General features: G+C 39.8%; 1 protein-coding gene across 2 annotated transcripts in view; it reads right to left on the reverse strand.

Annotated features, from left to right (window-relative positions):
• Positions 1 to 1,533, reverse strand: part of KIF6 (kinesin family member 6) — a 392,212-nt gene extending 390,679 nt beyond the window's left edge. For both annotated transcript variants that reach the window (XM_007972706.3, XM_038006040.2), the window contains exon 1: positions 1,378 to 1,533. In XM_007972706.3, coding sequence (XP_007970897.3) covers positions 1,378 to 1,443 — 66 coding nt within the window. In that variant the 5' untranslated portion in view covers positions 1,444 to 1,533. The remainder of the gene's footprint in view (positions 1 to 1,377) is intronic.
• Between the last annotated feature and the right edge of the window lie 21,097 nt (positions 1,534 to 22,630).

The following is a 22,630-nucleotide window of genomic DNA, read 5'->3' on the forward strand; positions in this document are numbered from 1 at the left end:
AGGACTTAAAAGTATAACAAATTTTAAAAAATAAAACAAATGTTCTAAAATTGAAAAAAAAATTACAGCTCTGCCACTCCCCAGCTGGGTACCTTGGTCACATTATTTATCCTGAAACTCAGTTTCTTAATCTGTAAAATGAGGAAACCCAACCTTGCAGGGTTTTTTTGAGAGTGAGAGATAATGCAGGTAAAGCACCTGTCAGGTGGCCATTTCTCAAGATTCATAAGAATGACTATGCTCCCTTCTAGGCAGAAGAGAGGATGTTTTGAAACATTTAAGAAGCATACAAAGTGTCGGGCGCGGTGGCTCACGCCTGTAATCCCAGCACTTTGGGAGGCCGAGGCGGGCGGATCACGAGATCAGGAGATCGAGACCATCCTCGCTAACACGTGAAACCCCGTCTCTACTAAAATTACACAAAATTAGCCGGGCGTGCTGGCGGGCACCTGTAGTCCCAGCTACTCCATAGGCTGAGGCAGGAGAATGGCGAGAATCCGGGAGGCGGAGCTTGCAGAGAGCCAAAGAGGAGATGCACCACTGCACTCCAGCCTGGGTGACAGAGCAAGACTCCACCTCAAAAAAAAAAAAAAAAAAAAAAAAGAAGCATACAAAATGTCATTGCTCAGAGTCAGGACAATGTCTTAACCTTTTTTATACCTTTCTGAATTTAGCACACTAGAGGAAGCACCTAGTAAATACTTAATTGTTTCTGAATGAAGTACACATGCGTATTCTTTGGGTCGGGATGCTTAAGCATCTACATAAATCTATTAATACAATCAGTATATGTAAAGATTCACGTTTATGTTAGAGAATAACAACAGAGTCAACAAGTTACTGAGGTCCCACCGGGTGCAAAGTACTACATATGTGTATGCTTTGTGCATTTGTGTCTATCTATATTTGTATTATTTCAGAGGTACATAAACATGCATCTCTTGCTTGCACGTTTTGCCCGAGTGCCAAAACGTACCTTTGAGTGTATCTGCATGTGCGGTGCTGCGTGAGTTTCCCAGAAAGGTGCTGTAAGTGCTTACGTGTAGTTGAAGCGCACGCTATACAGGCATACTGAACATGCACCAGTCTGCCCCCGCGTGAACACGTGTGCCTGGCTGCAAAAAAATATGACTATGTGCCGGGTCTGCGCCGTGCCAGGTGGGAGTGGCCTAGCTGTCAGTCGCGTCGCTGACAGCAGGACAGCAGTGTGCGAGGGTCTTCGCGGCTGCAGGGCTCCTCAGATAGTGTGTGCGGGATTCCGGGCGGCCTTGGCGCCCGCCAGCAAGCCCCTCACCTCCGCCCAGCCCCTTCGCGTGCCGCCCGACCCCAGCCCAGGAGGCCCCGCCGCGCCGACGCCCCGGAGGCTCCAGCCCGTACCCCTTGTTGGTGCTTCCGGACAGGGGGCTTCACCCTTGCGAATATCTGGATCGTCTGCTTCACCATCTCCTCCCTGGCTCTGCAATGACCCTTGACCTCTCTCAGGCCCTGGTTGCCAAAACTAACTCCTACCACCTCCGGCGACCCACAGTCTTAGCAACAGTAGCTAGGGACACTACCCAGTGAGCACCGTGGCAGCCAGGATCCCGCCTCCTCCCTCTAATTGGTCGCGACCCAAAGGAAGCTACTAAGGGGCGGGGCTGGGGCGGGGCTAGGGCGGGGATGGGGCGGGGCTAGGGCGGGGTGGGCGAGGGGGTGGAGGGGAGAGCACTGCGCATGCGCAGGAGCGAGTGTCTGGGCTCTGGGTTTTGCACTAGACCGGGCCTGGACAGCGTGGTTAAAGGGTAACAACCACCATGCTTTGCCCCGCCCCGCTCATTCACCCATTTTATTCTTCATGCCCTTGCCTTAAAAAAAAAAAAAATACAGCATTGCGCCCGGTGTGGTGGCTCAGGCTTGTAATCCCAGCAGTTTTTGGGAAGTCGAGGTGGGAGGATGGCTTGGAGCCCAGGAATTTGAGACGAGCCTGGGCAGCATAGTGAGATCCCGTCTCCATAAAAAATACGAAAGTTAGCCAGGCGTGGTGGCACGCCTGGGAGGTTGAGGCAGGAGGATAACTTGAGCCCAGGAGGTCGAAGCTGCAGTGAGCCGAGATTGCAAAACTGTTCCGGCTTACTTGGAGATCACAGTCTGAAGAAGGAGACAGATTTTTCTTTTTTTTTTTTTTTTCCTTCACAAGGTCTCTCAAGTGACAAGGAGACAGATTTTCAACAGGAAACCAAAACCAAGAAATACAAGCTGTGCTATGATGGAATTAGAAGTAGGGCTAGCTCTGTTTTGGAAAAGGATAAAACTGGATGAAAGGAACTGTTTCCCACACAACGGTCACGGCAAGAAAGGATGAGCTCTTCAAACACTGTTAGCACATGAAAAGATAGTCAACATTATTATCCACGTGGAAAATATAAATTAAAACCACAATGAGGCATCACTATTCATCTATCAGCATGGAAAAAAAAAAAAAAAGTGGCAACACCGGATGCTGGCAAAGATGTGGAGAAACTGAATCAGTTGCACTTTACTGGTAGGAATGTATAATGTAAAACATACACTGTTTAAAGGTACAGACACTCTGGAAAATAGTTTGACAGTTTGTTACAAAACTAAGGGTGCAACCACTCTAAGACACAGCAATTGCACTCTAGGGCATTTATCTCAGATGGATGAAAACGTGTGTTCGCACAAAAACCTGCATATATGTGTTTATAGTTTTAGCACCTTTATTTGTAATAGCCCCAAACTGGAAAAACCCAGATGTTCTTCAGCTGATGGTTTAAAAAAACTGGAATACCATTCAGCGATTAAGAAGGAAGGAAGTGTTGATACATGTAACAAATTGGATGAATTTTCAGGGAATTATGTTTCATGAAAGAAGCCAGACTCAAAAGTTAAATACTGTATGGTTCTATTTGTATACCATTCGTGAAATGACAAAATTATAGAGATGGAGAGAAATTACTGGTTGCCAGGGAGGTGTGCAGGGTTATAAAAGAAATCCTTGTGATGGGCTGTTCTGTGTCTTGACTGTGATGGTGGCCACAGAAATCTATACATGTGATAGCATTGCATAGAACAAGTTACACACATGTTCAAGTAAGCACGTGTAAAACTGGCAAAAGTCAAATAAAATTGAATGAGATTGATAGACTGTATCAATGTCAATTCCATGATTTTGATATTGTACTATAGTTATGCAAGATGTTACCACTGGGGAAAACTGGGAGATGGGTATACAAGTTCTCTCTGTATTATTTTTCACAAAATAAAAAGTTTATTAAAGACACCCCTCTTCCTTCCTTCCTTCCTTCCTTCCTTCCTTCCTTCCTTCCTTCCTTCCTTCCTTCCTTTCTTTCTTTCTTTCTTTTCTTTCTTTCTTTCTTTCTTTCTTTCTTTCTTTCTTTCTTTCTTTCTTTCTTTCTTTCTTTCTTTCTTTCTTTCTCTTTCTTTCTTTCTCTCTCTCTCTCTCTCTCTCTCTCTCTCTCTCTCTCTCTCTCTCTCTCTTTCTTTCTGACAAGGTCTTGCTCTGTCGCCCAGGATGGAGTACAGTGGCATGAACATGGCTCACTGTAGCCTCAACTTCCTGGGCTCAAGTGATTCTCCTGCCTTGGCCCCACAAGTAGCTGGGCTTATAGACGTGCACCATCACACTCAGCTAATTTTTGTATTTTTTGTAGAGACAGAGTTTCATCATCTTGCCCAGGCTGGTCTTGAACTCCTGAGGTCAAGCAATCCACCCACCTCGGCCTCCCAAAGTGCTGGGATTACAGCCATGAACCACTGCATCCAGCCTAAAAACTCTTAAGAAAACAAAAAACTAACTAAAGATTGGGAGAAAACTTTTGCAAAACACGTATCTTGATAAAAGGACTTGCATCCAGAATATATACAAACTCTTAAAACCTAATAATAGAAAAACAAACAATTCATTTGTTTAAGGTGAAGGAAGGGTGCAAAGATTTGAACAAACACTTCACCAAAGAGGATCTATGGATGGCAAATAAGCACATGAAAAATATGCTCAATATCATTTATCATTAATGAAATGAAATTAAAACCACAATGAGATACCACTACACATCTCTTAGAATGGTGAAAAATAAGAAAATAAAACTGATAATACTAAGTGCTGACATGGATGAAGAGCATCTAGAACTTTCAAACATCACTGGTGAGAAAACAAGAGGAACCAGCCACTTTGGAAAATAGTTTTGTAATTTCTTATAAAGTTATACATGTACTTACCATATCACCCAACAATCCCACTCTTAGTTATTAACCCAAGTGAAATGAAAACTATGTTCACATAGAAACCTAAGCATGAATGTTTATAGTGGTTTTATTCACAATTGCCAAAAACTGGAAACAAAGTAAATGTTCTTCAGCTGGTAAATAGATAAACAAACTGATATATCTATGCTATAAAAAGGAATGAATTACAGATGCCTACGACAACATGGTTAAGTCTCACATTTATTATAAGTGAAAGATAACCAGACTCAAGGTTGCGTACTTTCTAATTCCATATACATATATGGAATTATATATATATAATATATATCTAGTTTATATATAATATATAATCATTACTTATATAATTATATATTATTATTATATTATATATAATGTAAATATAATATATAATATGAATATATAATATAAATATAATTATAATTAATTATATCATATATAATTAATATATAATATATAATGTCATATATGACTACATAATATATACTATATAATGTCATATATAATTATATATATATATATGACATTCTAGAAAAAGAAAAACTAAGGCTAGAAAAGAGATCAGTGGTTTCCAGGTGCTGAGGGTAGGAAAAGGGGTTGACTGCAGATGAACACGGGAGAGTTTTGGGGGGGCAATGGAACTGTTGCATATTTAGATTGTGGTTGTGGTAACATAATTATATGCATTTGTCAAAACTCATAGAACTATCTATACACTTAAAAGAGTGAATTATACTGTATATAAACTGTACCACAATAAGAAAAGAAAAAAAAAAAAAAAACAGAAGAAGATTTGAGTATGAACAGGTGCTGCAATATCAGGAATGGAGAAGAAGAGAGAACCAGGTATTTATTATATAGACTTCAGGGCTTTTTCACCTAGCAAGGAAGAGATGACTCAAGATTGGGTGCAGGTATTCACCTGGACAGGCAGAATAGATGGGAGTGGGGAAAAGGAGGAAATAAGGAGTTGGGGACATGTCAAATTTCAATTGCTTGTGGGACTTCAGAAGTAGCTGGATAAGGTTTAGGAGTAAGTTATGGTGGAAATATAGGCTTGGGAGTCATCATGAAGTTTTTTCCAGAAAGTGACCAAGTCACTCACGAGCACCGAGGTTGAAATCCTAACACTGATGGTGGGAGATAGAAGAGGGGCTGCAAAAGAAGTTGAAGGAAGCAGCCAGAGAGGTCTGAGAGAGAAAAGGGAATGTTATGCCATGGAAGCCAAGGGAAGAGAACATTTTGAGAGGAAAGTATTCAACGGTGTTTAATAGTAAAGACGATGCACTGAAAACCACCCATTTCATCCAGCAACTAGAAGGTCATTAGTAATGTAGATTTCAGTGGAGTAGCGGAGTCAGAAGTTAGGTTGCCAGAGGCTGAAGAGTAAATGGGAAGTTAGGAAGTGGAGGCAATCAAGATAGGCTACTTTTCACAGAAGCCTGGTTGTGAAGGATTGTGAAGAAGCAAAACACAGGTGAGAGCTAGAGGAATCCAGTGTACCAGTGGTCTTTGTCCATATCCAAAGGGGTATATCTAATAAAGAAGGAGAGGTTGACGGTATAGGGAAGAGAGAAGAGAATAGGTGTTTTCCTCAGATGAGCAATTGCACTTTACCAAGAGGGTGTAATGGAAGGTGAAAAGGTCAGGGAGCCAAGGGTATTCACAAAGGAGCATTTTAATCATGAAGTCTAGGCTGCTTAAAGATACTTGTGGTCTTTGGAGGAGTGTTGCAAAAGGAAGGAGGGAAATCTATGGGTCCAGGATATAGGACCTTTAACAATTCCTGTCTGGAGCTCTGTGTCATGTGATTAAATGTTTTGATGGAGAGAAAATGTGGGTTCCAATCCTGTGTCTGTCATTCCCAAATCCTGTGTTCATCTTTACTTGTGTGACCTTGGGCAAGTAATTTATGCTTTTAAGTCTCAGTTGCCTCATCCAATAAATGAAGATAGATAATAACAATAGCTACCTCATGAGGTTATCGTGGACATGTAATGTGGGCATTAACATGGTTTCTGGTGAATAGAGATGCTCATATCTAAAAGGTTCTGACCTGTGGATTGACTTCCTTTGATTGTAAACACCTTCTAAAGAGCAGAAACAATGGCATACATATGCATATAAGACATACTGGAGATTGCAAACTCAAATGTCTCCTGGGTCCAGACCGATGATGTAAATTCATCAAGCAGACAGGCATATGATAATAGGGAATGTCATGGTGAACTGGAGACTAGTGCCCCAGCTAAAACCATTCACATTCAAAATGGTTACAGCACAGTACTGCCTAAATAAAGCACATTTGCAGGACTGTACTTCAACCCCTTTTTCTGTTTCTGGTATAACTGACCTCAGTAACTCCCAGGCCCACTGCCTCTGACAGGTTTACCTCAATCTCAAACAGATGGGTGAAATGGGTACAAAATAGGTTTTGAGATTAAATCTCCAAGTCACAGTGTCTTTCCCACCCCTGGATTTATATTCAGTGTTATTATTTGTATTTTATCTGCTTGTTTAAATGTGAGAATTAAGACGCTTTTCAACTATTTAAAAGATTATTGAACTTTGCAGTTGCCAAAATAACAGATAATTGTACCAGGCAAATTAGCCAGGGTTTATAAGCCTCAAATCTGAAAGAAATTAAGCTATGCCTGAAATGAATTAGTCTATAGGCAAGTTAGTTGGATTTGTTTGCTTGGATGTTTTGTTTTTTAAAAAATGAAACTATGCTCTTGCACTAGTTTTCAAATACCTCTTTAGCTGTTGCTGCTACAACTATAAAATGCATCATTTTATTTTATAAGTCTGAAGAGGGACCAGTAAAAATTTCATGGGCTGTAATTTTGATATAGAATATGTACATAAAATTACCTAATTGCAGTAAATTTCCCCCTCCCCTAGTTTATCCATGGCTTTGGGGAATTTATGTTTTTGCTTGTTCAAAAATCTTTCATGGTCACAGCATGACTGTCCCCTCCCACCCCCGCCATTATAAGGTGAACAAGACTTTCCAGACAGGTGCTGGAGGCTTCACTAACAAGAGAGAAAACGTATGACTGGGGTCTTCTTTTTTTTTGAGATGGAGTCTCGCTCTGTCGCCCAGACTGGAGTGCGGTGGCATGATCCCCGCTCACTACAAGCTCTGCCTCCCGGGTTCACGCCATTCTCCTGCCTCAGCCTCCTGAGTAGCTGGGACTACAGGCGCCCGCCACCACGCCCGGCTAATTTTTTTGTATTTTTAGTAGAGACAGGGTTTCACCATGTTAGCCAGGATCGTCTTGATCTCCTGACTTCGTGATCCACCTGCCTCAGCCTCCCAAAGTGCTGGGATTACAGGTGTGAGCCACTGTGCCTGGCCTGCCTGGAGTCTTCTTTTGATAACTACCTCCAAGAAGCAAGGCCAGTAATCAGAAATTTGCCGCTTATTAAACATAGCAATGTTAATAGAACAAAAGTCAACTGAGGCTGGGCACAGTGGCTCATGCCTGTAATCCCAGCACTTTGGGAGGCCGAGGCGGACGGATCACTTGAGGTCAGGAGTTTGAGACCAGCCTGGCCAACATGGTGAAACCCTGTCTCTACTAATATACAAAAATTAACCAGGTGTGGTGGCACATACCTGTAATCCCAGCTACTGGGGAGGCTGAGGCAGGAGAATCACTTGAATCTGGGAGGCAGAGGTTGCAGTGAGCCGAGATTGCACCACTGTACTCCAGTCTGGGAGACAAAGTGAGACTTCGCCTCAAAAAAAAAAAAAAAAAAAAAAAAAAAGAATCAACTTATGTAAACTGCCCCTTTATATTTGGCGATATTGGGTAGAACTTTGGGCACTGCATGATTCCTGGGCATCCCTGATTGAGGATTTTATGTGTAGTAGTCTAAAGAAGAAAAAGAAAAACATATTTTCTGCAGAGGAGACTTTCATCAGAAATCCCCTGCCTATCAGTCTATGGGTGGTCAGTAGCAGAAGGATCCTTTAATACTGGGCAGTCTAAGAAGGTAATTTATTTCATTGTTTCTGAACCAAGTGGAGAATACACAAAGCAATTTCTGGTGCTCATTAAATGCCAAATAATAACAACATACTGTTAAATTGCAGAGCAAGAGTACCACAAAATCTGTAATATATAATTTTAGCAAAAATTTTTCTTCTGAGAATATGTTCAGCTAATTTAAAGCATAATTTCGTTAGCATAACCATCTTTCCACATATAACGGAGCGGAATTCATAAAACGTCACCAGCACTTGGGTCACTAGGATTTCGCCGTCACACTTGGTCCTCTCTCCTGCTGGTTCTTACCTCTCTGGCTAAGAGGCAGAGGCCCCTTTCTCCCAAATTATCTGATCTCTTCCTGCAGCACCCCCTGGAGCTCCCCCTGAAGAACAACATCAAAGTCATTTAGGGCTGGAAGCTGGTGGCCAGCCATATGGAATTACAGCCCAGGCTCTTGAAGGATTATAGAGTATAACATATGAACCAAATGACAGTGCCATGGCATCGAGGGAAAGCTGGTAAAGCCTCCAGTTTTGAATGGAAAATATGACTGTGTATTTATACACAGGCTCCTCATAAACAACCTGAATGTTTCACCAACATCCCGAGGAAACAAGGGATGGGCTGAGTTAAAAATAGCTCTAGAAGGCCTCTCTTCTAACTAAATTACCCATGCTGCCCTATCTCCTGAGGGTGTTTACTTAAATGTGCTTCTTTGCATATTTCAGAATTAGAAAAAATGCTTACCAGCAAATAACTTAAAACAAAAGTAAATGGCTCACATAGCAGAGAGTCTTATCTGACACATTATTATTGTCACAACATCCAAGCACACCTTATTCATCCTGAATCTGGGTATTTGGCAGTCGAATCTATCCAAGTCTCTACTTCCTAATCTCTCATTTACTTTTCAACTTCCTGCCGTCTAGTTTCTGTCTCTCCTACTCCATAGGACCTGTTTAAACTTTGCACCTCCAGAGTGATACCTTTTGTCTGTACATCTTGGACTAACATCATGACGGAGCCAGTTGCCTAGGCTTGACCTCAAAGTTGCCCTTTGCCGCTTCCTCTCTCTAGCATATCTACATCCAAATAGTTTCCAAGTCCTGGCTATGCTGCCTCCAAATAACTTTTTCCTCCCTCCCGTCAACTTCATCCTCACTACTTACTACTTGCTTTAGTTTGGCTCTTAGTCTCTTTGCCAGAACTAGCAAAGGTCTCCCAACTGCTTTTCCTGCCTCTAATTCCATCCTACCCTTTATTCCGTCTATTACAACAGCTACGAGATTATACAATGCAAACCAGTTCACGTCAATGCTTGTTTGAAGACCTCCAATCCCTGTTACAAATGGAATCAAGCCCAAAGGTCCTTCATAACCTGGTCCCCAACTTTACGTCACTTTCATAGCCCTTATCATGTCTTCCACCTCCTCTTCCCTGCCCCTGTACACCAGCCACAGATTTCCTGCAATTCCCAAGCACGCCGTGTTTTTTCATGTCTCCATGCTTTTGTCAGGGCCATTTCTTCTGTTCTCAGTGCTGCCTCCCAGTTTGTCAGGAAAATGCAACCAAGATCCAGCTCAAATGTCACCCGGTCTGGAAAGTCATCCCTTCCATCTCCCCTAGCGAAGTTAGTGACCCTCTTCTGTGCAGCTACATCTTATATGTTCCTTTGTATTAGTACTTCTTTCCCTGCCAATGTTGTCCATATGTATCTGTCTCCCCATCATTCTTAGGGTTTTTTAAGGGCAGCAACTAAACCCTGTTTATCTTTGTATTTCCAGTGACTAACAAGGTTGAGGTACTGGGGAGATTTCTGCATGTGTATTGAATGAATAAGTGGATGCAGAACTCATTGCAAGGAACTGATTCAATAAAGCCTTTACACATTAAAATTTTTTATTTGAGGTTCATATTTTCACACTGAAAATTACTCTCTTCCTGTTTCACCCAAGAAAACAAAGACAATCTACAAATTGAGTAGACATTTCACAAGAGAAAGAATTAAATCACGGTTTCCATTTCTGAACTTTCTTTCTTCAGGCAAAAAAAAAAAAAAAAAAAAAAAAAAAAGTGGGGGGTACAAATTTCCCAGGGTGATAAATAGAGTACATTAACATTTGTATCCATGGAAGACAACAGACACAGGATCTGAGGGAGTGATAGATATAGAAGCACAGTGGCCCTCTGTTAAATGAGTGAGTTTCTTTCAGAAGGTCTGGGAAGCATTTAATGACTCTAGGGATCAATTTGTTTTTAATTTAAAAAGAATGCACCGTTTACAAATCACCAATTAAATACTTATTCACCTTCTTTTATTTCGTATTAAAATGGATTTTCAGATGTTTGACAAAGGCAGTCTGCTCTTCCTCCTCTGCCATGATTTTTATTTCCCCAAATACAAAAAGAATGTTTCCTAAATTACACAGCTTGTAACACTTTTCTGCCTCCTCTTTTCCAAGCCCTTGCTTGCTGTTTAGGCAGAACGGAAACATCACTCTCTTTGAGAAGTCTCCTGTGACCCTCTCAGACTAGATTCAGAACGCTAGCTACATGTACCCTTAGCACCTTGGACTTTATGGTTACCATAGTCTAGGTCAAATGAAGGCCTAGATCACTTTTCACTTGCTCATCATCGTATTCCATTCTTGTACATAGTAAGTGTTTGATAAATACTTACTTAATGAGAAATGACATAATGGTTGAACTTGTAAAAACATGCCGGTGGGGGAAAAAAAACAACATGGTCTCAGATTGCATTCTCCCCAAACAGACACTGAGATAAGGATTTGGGTGTTAGGAGTTTATTTGGGAGATAGTCCCAAGAAAACAGGGAAAGGAGGAAAACCAATGATAGGTGCATTTATGGGTGGATTGTCCTGGTGGGAAAGTAGGGCTCAATCCCGACAGGACCCTCCACAAGACTGTTACAGAGCACACATCTCAGCATTGCTCCCCGAGGGGCCAAGAAGCAGGGTATTTATTCAACAACTCCTGCTTTTCATTGCTGGAGGGCTGCTCTCAGAGGTGGGAATATTCTACCTCCCCAGCACTTCCAACTGATCCTGTGTGCCCTGTCATTCAGAGAAAGTCACTGGGCAGAGAGAGGCGCAGATCCTGGAGGCAGGATGCTTTTGGCATGTATAGGTATGTCCACCAAAGTTGCAAAGATCTGCGGGGTGGACTGGGAAGATGTGGGCAAAGGAGCAACAGTGTCTTCTATGGTCAGCACTATTGATGTTTTTCTTCTAAATTTCTAAATTAGAAACATGTGTTTACCAAGCATACTTGTGTACTTCTAAGTTTATGTGGTTATCTAAGTAACAGGATTTACCTCTAAATGATAATAATATAACATCCTATAGAACCACAGTAAACCACACAAGATTCATCTGCTCTAGGAGCACATAACATTCAATCTTCAGACAGATGCTTAGATCACATTTGTCAACCAATCATCCTTTTAATATTATTTACCTATTTGATGATCTCTGAACCATGTCTGTGTGTGTCTTACAATGTAAATGTATAGTTTTGATAACATTCCATTTTCTTATATATTAAGCATTTGCACTATACAATGTTTTCTCTGTGGGTCAATTGCTAAATCAAGGATGTTTTGACAAACAGCTGGGGATTAACTCTCCTGGGCAACATGTTGGTGTTCTTTCTTTACATTATAATTTTTAAGTGCCCTATGGTCAAAGGAATTTGGAAAATTCTTTTTTAAAGTCAAGCTCTACTGAAAATGCTTTAATGGTTTCCCACTTTCCATTGAATTAAGAACATCTTACCAAGCCATTCAAGACACTCCACAAATTAGTTCCAACACTTTCCCCTTTCCCTCCAATCAAACTAAACCACTCGTCACTGCCCCTACACAGCCTCCTTAACCACCATCACCCATCACCTTCTGTGGGCCTCCTTCTGCCCTGACCTCTCTCCTCCCCCATCTCCAATCTCTGCCTACTAAATCATGCCAGTTTTTAAGGTGCATCTTAAATCTCATAAGCTTCCATTTATCATCACATTTATAAAGTGATGTCTCCATCTCGTCTGCTTTTAAACCCTCTAGTCTCTGTGTGTACTTCTCTTGCAGCTCTTTATGTAGACTGCTTTCTAGTACAGCATTCAGAATGTGCCACTCTCTCCTGTAGCCTAATGCCTTTCTATGACAGTTTTAAGTTCCCTTAGGGGCAGGTTCCACGACTTTCTCATTTTTGTATTCTATCCTACCTTTAGTAGAGTGCCTGGCATATAACACTCAAATGTTAAATGTTTGTTGAGTTGAATTTTTAAACTTGATTATAAAATTCACCTACAGTCTACTTTACTTTTTTGAAATATACAGTTCTATGAATTTTGACAAATGTATACAGCCATATAACCATCACCATTATTGGGATACAGAACAATTCTGCCACTCCTCCTACCTCCAAATTCTCTCATGTTGCTTATTTGTCATCAAATCATCTCCTCACTTTGGACCCCTGACAGCTACTGATCTGTTCTTGATCCCTCTAATTTTGCCTTTTCGAGAATGTCATATAAATAGAATCATACAATATGTAACCTCTGAGTCTGACTTCTTTGCTCAGTGTAATGTATTTGCAATTCATTCATTATTTTGCATGTATTAATGGTTTGTTCGTTTGTATTGTTGAGTAGTATTCCATGGATTGGATGTACCACTGTTTGTTTATCTGTTCAACCACTTAAGGATGTAAGCCTTCATTTATCTAGGGTTAGTGCCTAGGAGTAGGATTTCTGGGTCATATTGTTAGTGTATGATTACATTTATAAGAACTCCCAAACCTGTTTTTCAAATGAATACACCATTTTGCATTCCCACTGGCAATATTTCAGAATTCCAGATGCTCTCTATCCTCGTCAGCACTTGGTATTGACACTTAAGAAATTTTTGACTGGGTGCAGTGGCTCACACCTGTAATCCCTGCACTTTGGGACTCCAACGTGGATGGATCACGAGGTCAGGCGATCGAGACCATCCTGGCTAACACAGTGAAACCCCGTCTCTACTCAAAATACAAAAAATTAGCTGGGCGTGGTGGTGGGCGCCTGTAGTCCCAGCTACTCCCGGGAGACGGGGCTTGCAGTGAGCGGAGATTGCGCCACTGCACTCCAGCCTGGGCGACAGAACCAGACTCCATCTCAAAAAAAAGAAATGTTTTAGCCATTTAATAAGTACCAGTATCTTATGTGCTTATAATTTTCATTTTCCTAGTGTCAAATGATGTTGAGCATCTCTTTGTATGTTTATTTGCCATCTGTATATCTTATTTCATAAAATTCAAATATTTTGGTCACTTTTTAAATTGAGATGTTGATTTGCTTTTTGTTGAAATATTGTGTTTGTATCTATATATATATATAATATATATATAATATATATGATCTCCAAACATTTTCTCCAATTCTGTAGCTTAAATTTTTCTATTTTTAAATAGCATCCTTCATAGAGCAAAAGTTTTAAAAAAGTTTTGATGAAGTTTAATGTATTATTATTATTATTATGACTCATGCTTTTGATGTCATATCTAAAAATTCTGCCTAATCCAAGGTCATGAAGATTTTCTTCTGAAAGTTTTATAGTTTTGTATCAATAATCTCACGTTTAGTTCTATAATGCATTCTTACACCTTTTGAACTAATATTTGTATAAGGTGTGAGGTACATTGAATTGAATTGAACACCTTTGAGGGACATTTTTCCTTTATGTTGGAAGGCCCTGTTTCCAATTCAACCATTGTAAGCCTTAAGATGTTCCATTTTCTTATGTCAGGGTTATAACTCTAATGAGAATCCCCTTTAAGGCTGAACAGATTTGAACCGAAGAAAGGCTTAATTTTAATTAAATAGGTTGACTGCAAAGACTGTTAATAAAGAATAAACATACTAAATGCTGAAAATATCTACTCCTTGCTTTGAGTAAGTATTGGTTGGCAAAATCAACACAAAGTATGTGCACTTATCTATGTATTTATCAATTCATTTATACACACACATATCTGTAGACTTAAAGATGTATCAGCAATTGCCTCTGGACCTTTAAGTCATAATTTTACTTATTTAGAAATTCCAGCTACACTTTTCCTAGAAGCAGGAGATTTCGGTTAGTGGGTTTAGGATTTGTCACAAATTGTCACATTATCCAGTTTATAAAACGTCCTTGATTTGGGTAGACCAAAGATGGATTTTCCATTACATCACTTAGAAATGGATAGGTCTTCTCATAAACACACTTTGACATTTTATCCCAACTTTTATATTTTGTATGTTTTATTTCTATTTTTAATGGCACTTTTGCTGGCAACCAGCACATCCCTTTTGATGCTGCTGGTGATGTCAAGATGCTTGAGTGCATTTGTTAGCCCCGAATCAGCCTGAACAGCAGTATGGCTGTTCTGCCAAGCCCACTGTGTTTGAGGCCTGAGGCATCCGCATCACCACTGGACTCAATGAAACCTTCACACAGAGCTGGATGCATTTTTTTAATTTCTTGGATTTATGATTGATGACTTTCTCACTGTTGTTGATTCATTAGGGTTTATGGGTTCACTTATAATATGATTCAGTCAGGTTTAGCCTAAAATCTTATCCTCGAATTTAAAAAAATGCTATGATCTAGGCCAGCCTTTACAAAAAAGTACAGAACATGTACTCCAAAAGACTGAATTATTCATTCCAACTTTTTACTCCCCTGCAATTGGATTATACATCTATATCCTTTGCCTTGTGGCATTGCATTGTTCTTCCACAGAACAATGAGACAGTGAGAGGTGTTTACTTCCCCCTAAACTCTTCTTTATTGAATATGGACTTGGTCAATGAAATGTAGTAGAAGTGACATGAACAGAGGCTTTATGTATGCTTACATGGTTTGGTTGTCCTTTTGTGCTCCTGTGATTATCATGAAAAAAGCATGACCCAGTTAGCTTCTATCCCCTCAGCTTAGGCCCAGAATGAAACACATGGAGCTAACCCACACCTGATCTTCAGCCTGGACCTAAACCAGCCAACCTTTGTCCTGAAGCAGAGCTGCCCTAGCCAACGACCAGTGAGTAAAAAATAAATAAATAAATAAATAAAATGCTGTTGTTTATGAGCCACTGAGTTTTGTTTTGTGGCATTGTCATAGCAATAGCTGACTAATACACTTATCCATCTCCCAATCTCCCAATCGTGTTTCCCATGGACAGTCATGTCCATGTGAAACCAAGCATCAATTGCTATTTGGTAGGATAAACAAACAAGTGAATACTTGCAGACATAGTAACTATCTTCTTATGATGTTTTCTCCAGCCAGGTCCATTCTTCAAGAATCTACTCTGAGCAGATTCTCTCAGTATACTTTTAGTAAGATGAATCTATCCAGAATTATGGAGTGTAAATGCTGTCACATCTTGATTGTCCTCACTTAGCTAGCACTTGTCTAATTGTCTAGCACTTAGCTATCCCAGGACCTGCAGCCTCTGTCAATTTGCTATATTATGATTTATGCATGGAGTGATGGCACAGGTTATGAGCTGTAGGAGCCAAATTTCTTGGCAGTAGGAAGAGCCATTAAAATCCAGTCTTCCCTAATAATATGAACAAACCCTGATTATTAGCAGTTGATAAAACATCCATTGCAATGCTCAGAGAGTATTCACATGGAATAACAGTCTACCCCTGTTTCACTTTTATTCCTAAATTAATATATTTCTTGGCATCCCTTGCTCCATGACTATAGGTGCATTTTGTAGTTACACTGCGAGGGTTGGCCAGACCTCACAAGTGTAATTTCTTACACCCAGATCTTTAGCTAGCTAGATTAACTGGAATCACTTAGCACACTGTAATCAATGTGCTATTTCAACATCGAAGGACACAGATTGATAGTCCCTTTACAAGGCATGTCTCAGAATTGAATGCCATTATCTTACCAGCAGAAAGTTTCTAGGTGAACTTCTGCTCCAGATGTGTACCTTTACAAATCTGGTCAAATAGTTGTCCTACTTTCAATGCATCATGCGAAGTCCCAAAATCTTAAAACTAATCACTAAGTACAGAAAATCTTACTTAAGTTATAAAATATGTGTTGGCACACTTTATCTTCTCAAAACCTACCTCCCCTTCTCCACTTTGACTTTTTCTACTTCTCATACCACTATTTCCTTCCTCATTGAATCAGATTGTTTATCCTCTGGCTGCCCAAATGCAGGCTGACTGGGCAAGGCTTAATTGTATGAGACATGATTAGCCTATATGAACAAATTCTCAAGGGAGACATGATCGCTTCCTTTTAATGTTGAGTAGTCTCTTATATAGAAGAGGGAGTACATTTGTCATATTTTGCCGTTGAAAGAACAGAGCTGGACAAATATGAGCCAGTTTTAGGAAGAAAGTTTGGGCTCAATTAAAAAGTCTTAAACAACTGGGAATGTCCAATACAAGAGCAAAAAGCAGTGAGCTCCTTGTCAGTGGACGTGTTCGAGTTTCTCAGGCATAATAGAGAGGGAATTCTTGTGTCTCTGAGTATCTTCCTGTCCCCAAATATTATGCTTTTGTCTATTTGATTCTTTACAGTTTATCAACACAAGCATTTGTGCTGTTTAGCTGGGACAATACGGACTACCAAGTGCTGTAATATTTTTATTATTCTAGGATGAATTCGAAAAGGCGAGCAAAATTTGTAGCCTTGAATCTGGTATGTCCTTCCAAATAGTTTGGCTTCTGTGAAATCTAAATTAAAAGATAATATGCATGATGGAAAACATTCCATTTCTTTGCATTGTGCTGGTTAGTTTTTCATTACATCTACAGCTAATCCCCATTGTCTAGAGACATAAATACAGTTGACCCTAGATCAACATGGGTTTGAATTGTGTGGGTCCACTTACACAGAGATTTTTTTTTCTGTCTCTGCTACCCATGAGATGTCAAGACTAACCCTTCCCCTTCCTTCTCCTTAGCCTTCTTGACATGAAGATAAGGGTGAAGACCTTAATGATGATGCACTTCCACTTAATGAATGTAAATATGTTTTCCCTTCCTTATGATTTTCTTAAGAACATTTACTTTTCTCAGCTTACCCTATTGTAAGGACACAGTATATAATATGTATAACATACAAAATATGTGTTATTATATTATATATATCTCCTAATGCTATTCCTCCCGCTCCTCCCACCCCAAGACAGGCCCCAGTGTGTGATATTCCCCACCCTGTGTCCAAGTGTTCTCATTGTTCAATTCCCACCTATGAGTGAGAACATGCGGTACAGAGTTTTGACTGCAAGGGTGGTCAGTGTCCCCAACCTCCACGTTGTTCAAGGGTCAGCTGTACATGTGTAACTTTATAGCTGACAAAAAGTTAATTTAACATCTGCCATAGCAGTTCTAAAAGCAGTTATTGTCACTCTCTTCTATTTCCTAACCACAACTTTGGGTTAAGTTTCTTTTAATCTTGTTACATTACTATATAGAGTGTTACTATGAGTAACACTTTCTATGTAGGCTTATTAAATCAAGAATGGAATTCAAAATATACAAAACTGGTATTATATATAGTGAGAATTCTCCCTTTAAAAAAAAATCAAGTCAGATTCAAAAAAAAAAAAAAAATTAAGACTTTAGTTTGACCGTCCAGTGGTTTAATTTATTTGGAATTATTTTCCTCTGCCTAGAAACAACCTTCAGAATGTCCTTCACTGTGATTTCTTAGTGGTGAACTACCTCAGTGTTTGACAGAAAATGTCATTCTTGAAGAATATTTTTCCTGGTGAAGAATTCTTAGTTACTATTATTATTATTTTCAGCACACTGAAGATACTGATCTTCTGGCTTCTAGCTTCCATTGTTGCTATTGAGAAGTCAGCTGTTAGTCTAACTGTGGCTCATTTGAAGGTAGTCTTTTTTTAATCTGGCTACTTTTGGGATTTTCTCTTTGACTTTTTGTAGTTTCTCTCCAATGCACCTAGATAAGAATTTCATTTATCTACCTGGTTTGGAATTCATTATGCTCCTTGAATTAGAGCATAAATTTTGGGTTGATGTTGTGAACCCAAAACATCTGAAACAGGTGTCATTCAATTTAGAAAGTTTATTTTGCCAAAGTTAAGGATGCGCGCATGACACAGCCTCAGGAAGTTCTGATGACATGTGCCCAAGGTGATCGGGGCAATTTGCTTTTATACATTTTAGGGAGGCATGAGACATCAATCAGTATGTGTAAGATGTACATTGGTTCAGTCCAGTAAGGTGGCACAACTCGAACTGGGGGCTGCCAGGTTAGGAGTAGATAAGAGACAAAAGGTTGCGTTCTTCTTTCTTTCTTTCTTTCTTTTTTTGGGACGGAGTCTCGCTCTGTCGCCCAGGCTGGAGTGTAGTGGCGGGATCTGGGCTCACTGCAAGCTCCGCCTCCCAGGTTCACGCCGTTCTTCTGCCTCAGGCTCCTGAGTAGCTGGGACTACAGGTGCCTGCCACTATGCCTGGCTAAATTTTTATATTTTTAGTAGAGACAGGGTTTCACTGTATTAGCCAGGATGGTCTCGATCTCCTGACCTCGTGATCTGCCCGTCTCAGCCTCCAAAGTGCTGAGATTACAGGTGTGAGCCACCACGCCCAGCCAATGCCTGCCAAAATGTTGGATTCTTTTTAGTCCTTGATCAGCCTTCCACTGAACACGTGATTTAGTCTAGCTCAGTGAATCTGCATTTTTACATAAACAATAGGGCAGAGGAAGCAATCAGATATGCATTTGTCTCAGGTGAGTCTCAGAGGAATGACTTTGAATAGAATGGAGGCAGGTTTACCCTAAGTAGTTCCCAGCTTGACTTTTCCCTTTAGCTTAGTGATTCCCTAATCTTTGCTTCTGTATTTTTTGAGTTGGTTATTTATTTCTCCATGCTTCAGTTTTAATGTGTTTGACCCATATGCCAATTCTCCAGTTTTCTCTTCAGATATTACTAACTCTATGTGTTGAAGTCTTGATTTGGTTATTACATTTTTTAATGCAATATTTTTTATTAACTTTATTTTCAAGTATTGCAGGTCACTTTTTATGGTTTCCAGTTCCATGCTATAATTTTCAGCTTGTCCTTTTTAGTTCATTGGTTATAGTAAGCATAGTTTTTTTGTTTTGTTTTGTTTTTGTTTGTTTGTTTGTTTTTGTTTTTCCTAGCCTGTCTCTAATGATTCTAATATCTGGAGTCCTATATCCTATTCTTTTTACTTCACATTATATTATACACACAAAGTTACTTAATGTCCTTACTTATAATTTTGATATCTGTGTAACATTCTGTTGATCAAAGAAATGATAGTTTCTTCATTTTTAAAATGAGGATATGTCTACCTCTTGGGGTAGTTGCCTGGTTCACAGTGATGGTCATCACGTAGAGTGAACCCTAAGTAATTATTTCTGTCCTCCTGTATCTTTGCAATAAATTATTATTTTTGAAATAATATTTGTATATAGGTGGGTATTGAAGAAAACATGGAAAATAAAATAAATTGATAGGGTATTGGGATTGTGTGTGTTTAAATTTTCTATTTTTATATTGGAATATGTTTGGGTAGTAAGTTCAAATCATAAAAAATTAAGTGTTTTAAAGCTAAAATGATAATAGCTAATATTTTAATAAGCACCTACTATGCACTAAGCCCTATTTGAAGCTCTTTACATCTATAAATTAATTTAGTCCTCCCAGAAACCCTCTTCGAGCAATATTACTATTATGCCTGTTTTACAAATGCGAAAGTTGAGGCACAAAAGGGTTAAATAACTTGTTCATAGTCACACAGTTAGTAAAAAGCCATGCCAGGATTCTGACACAAGCAGCCTGGCCCTGCCTCAGAATCCTCTTTCTTAATTACTTATTGGTTTATGAAAAAAGGAAGCAGAAAGGAAAATTAAACCAGAATGTCAAAAAGTATACCTCCGCCAGCCTTATTATCACATCTTTTCAGTATCCTCAGAACCATTCTGTGCTAATCCTAAAGGGCTGGGAAAGAAAAGATGGGAAGAAAAAAGGAAGGTATTCCAGGTCCCGTGGGTGCATAATCAAGTACTCTAACACTTAGTGCATAAAGCAACCATTTATTTTGCTCATCGATTCTCTGGGTCAGGAATTCAGAAAGAACAGAGTGGGCAAGGCTGGTCTCTGTGTCACAATGTTAGGAGCCTCAGCTGGAAGACTGGAAGCTGGGGATAGGAATACTCATTGGAAACTCCTTTACTCACATGTCTGGCTATTGATGATGACCATTAGCTGGGTGCTGAGCAACTCTCCATCAAGGTGCCATCTTGGGGACTCTCCTCATTGGCTAATTGGAGCTTCCTCATGGCCTAGGGCTGGTTTCTCAGAGTTAGCATCTTCAGACAGATAACGAGAGATGCTAAGGCAGAAACTCTTTGATCTAGATAGGGAGTCACATAGCATCTTTTTCACCATGCTCTGTTGGTTGAAGCAGTCAGGAGCCCCTATGCGGGCTCAAAGGAGGAACAGTCATATCATAAAAAATCAAGTGAGATGGGATATATATTGGAATACACAATATGCCTCAGAAGGAATATACAAAAGTTCATTTCTGTGTTACACTGAAGCTGATAGAAGGCAGAGTGGTGATTTACATACTCTACTAAATGTGATAAATATTCTCTTTTAAGCTAAGAACATAGTTAAAACATGTATCTTTATCCAGAGTAGTGCCAAACAAATAGATATATTAGTTTACATAAATGCAAATAGCATTAGAACTAACAATCTTTATAAATCTGTCTGAAATAATTTATAAACTACATCTAATGTTTTACAGTAGGACTCTCATTCTTGAGGAAGAAAAATCTGATTTTACACATAATGACTGATCTTCACGTCCAAGGACCAAGCTAAGAATGGCATTGTGTGGGCAATGCTTTCCATTGAGCAGACAGAGTGTTTGATAGCGAGAGCTTATCTGGGGTGGCAATTTGGTTAAGTGTAAATTATGACACAAACAGATACTTTGGAGAATATAAAATGGGACTTTAGAGTCCCTTAAAAACAATGACAGTAAAAGTTGAATTTTATGAGAAACTAATATGATCTTTCAACAAAAGTCGTCCATGAGACTACTTTTGGGCACTCTATTTATAAGGTGAAACTCATGCTTATAGTAAGCCCACAGATTATGACATACTGTGCCTTTTTGATATGGTATATAAAGAGCCTGGAATATCATAGAATGTTCTGTGTTTGCTGGCTTTACCTGAGACACCGATACTAAGGTCAACGGTCTCCTGAATGGTTAGAAGAAGCTATCCGTGAGCCTCCACTGCATCTCAGAAGGCGAGTACATCACTTTTAAATCATCTGTAGCATCAGAAGAGGTGGGACAAATTTTAAACCAAATGGGCTCAATAAAGTCTTATGCAGGAAGAAAATCAAGAAATATTAAAATAAAACCCAAGCCTTCAGCACGTGAAAAAACATCTGTGAATTACTAGAGAGATTTTTCTTTCTTTGAGAAGAAGTCTTGCTCTGTCACCCCGGCTGGAGTGTAGTACCATGGTCTCGGCTCACTGCAACTTCTGCCTCCCAGGTTCAAGAGATTCTCCTGCCTTGGGTCCCTAATAGCTGAGATTACAGGTGCCCGTCACCACGCCTGACTAATTTTTGTATTTTTCAGTCCAGATGGGGTTTCACCATGTTGGTTGACCAGGCTGGTCTCGAGCTCCTGGCCTAGGTGATCCTCCCGCCTTGGCCTCCCAAAGTGCTGGGATTACAGGCGTGAGCCACAGTGCCTGGCTGAAAGATTTTTCTTAAAGAAAATGATCATAATTACAGAATTCAGAGGCATCAAAGCCAGACACAGGCACAAGAATTCACAATCCTGTCCAGGACAGATGGATATGTGGGTTGAGCCAACTGCTTTCTACAGGTCTCAGACAGTAGGAGGGAGGACTGGGAAGATTTGGGACATCCAGCTAAGCCCCTTCTTCAGCTAACCCAAGCCTTCAGTGATGTGTGAGCTCCTTCACCTCAGGCTAGGTGTTTGTTTGCTTTGACCTTCCATACCCTTGTGGTGATATCTTTAAGAACAACAACAAAGACAATTCTTAGGCAAGATGTGGTGATTGTAACTATGTAAGAATCTCTTTTGGTGCCTGGTATTTATCTAGTATCCTTTTGATAGTCATAATAATAGTCTCCCTGGTGTACTGTATTCTCTAAAAGGTTTTAAATGTTTACATGCAACCATCTCTAGAATGTCAAATGGTCTCTCCTCAACTAGAATAAAAACTGAAATAAATATGCAACCATGGAAACACCTATAAATGACGTGCTGAGACCAGAAACCCAAAATGATGGTAACTGAGAGTGGCGCTAAGGCCCTAAGTT

The sequence above is a fragment of the Chlorocebus sabaeus genome, chromosome 17 (assembly GCF_047675955.1).
Source record: "Chlorocebus sabaeus isolate Y175 chromosome 17, mChlSab1.0.hap1, whole genome shotgun sequence".
Lineage (NCBI taxonomy): Eukaryota > Metazoa > Chordata > Mammalia > Primates > Cercopithecidae > Chlorocebus > Chlorocebus sabaeus.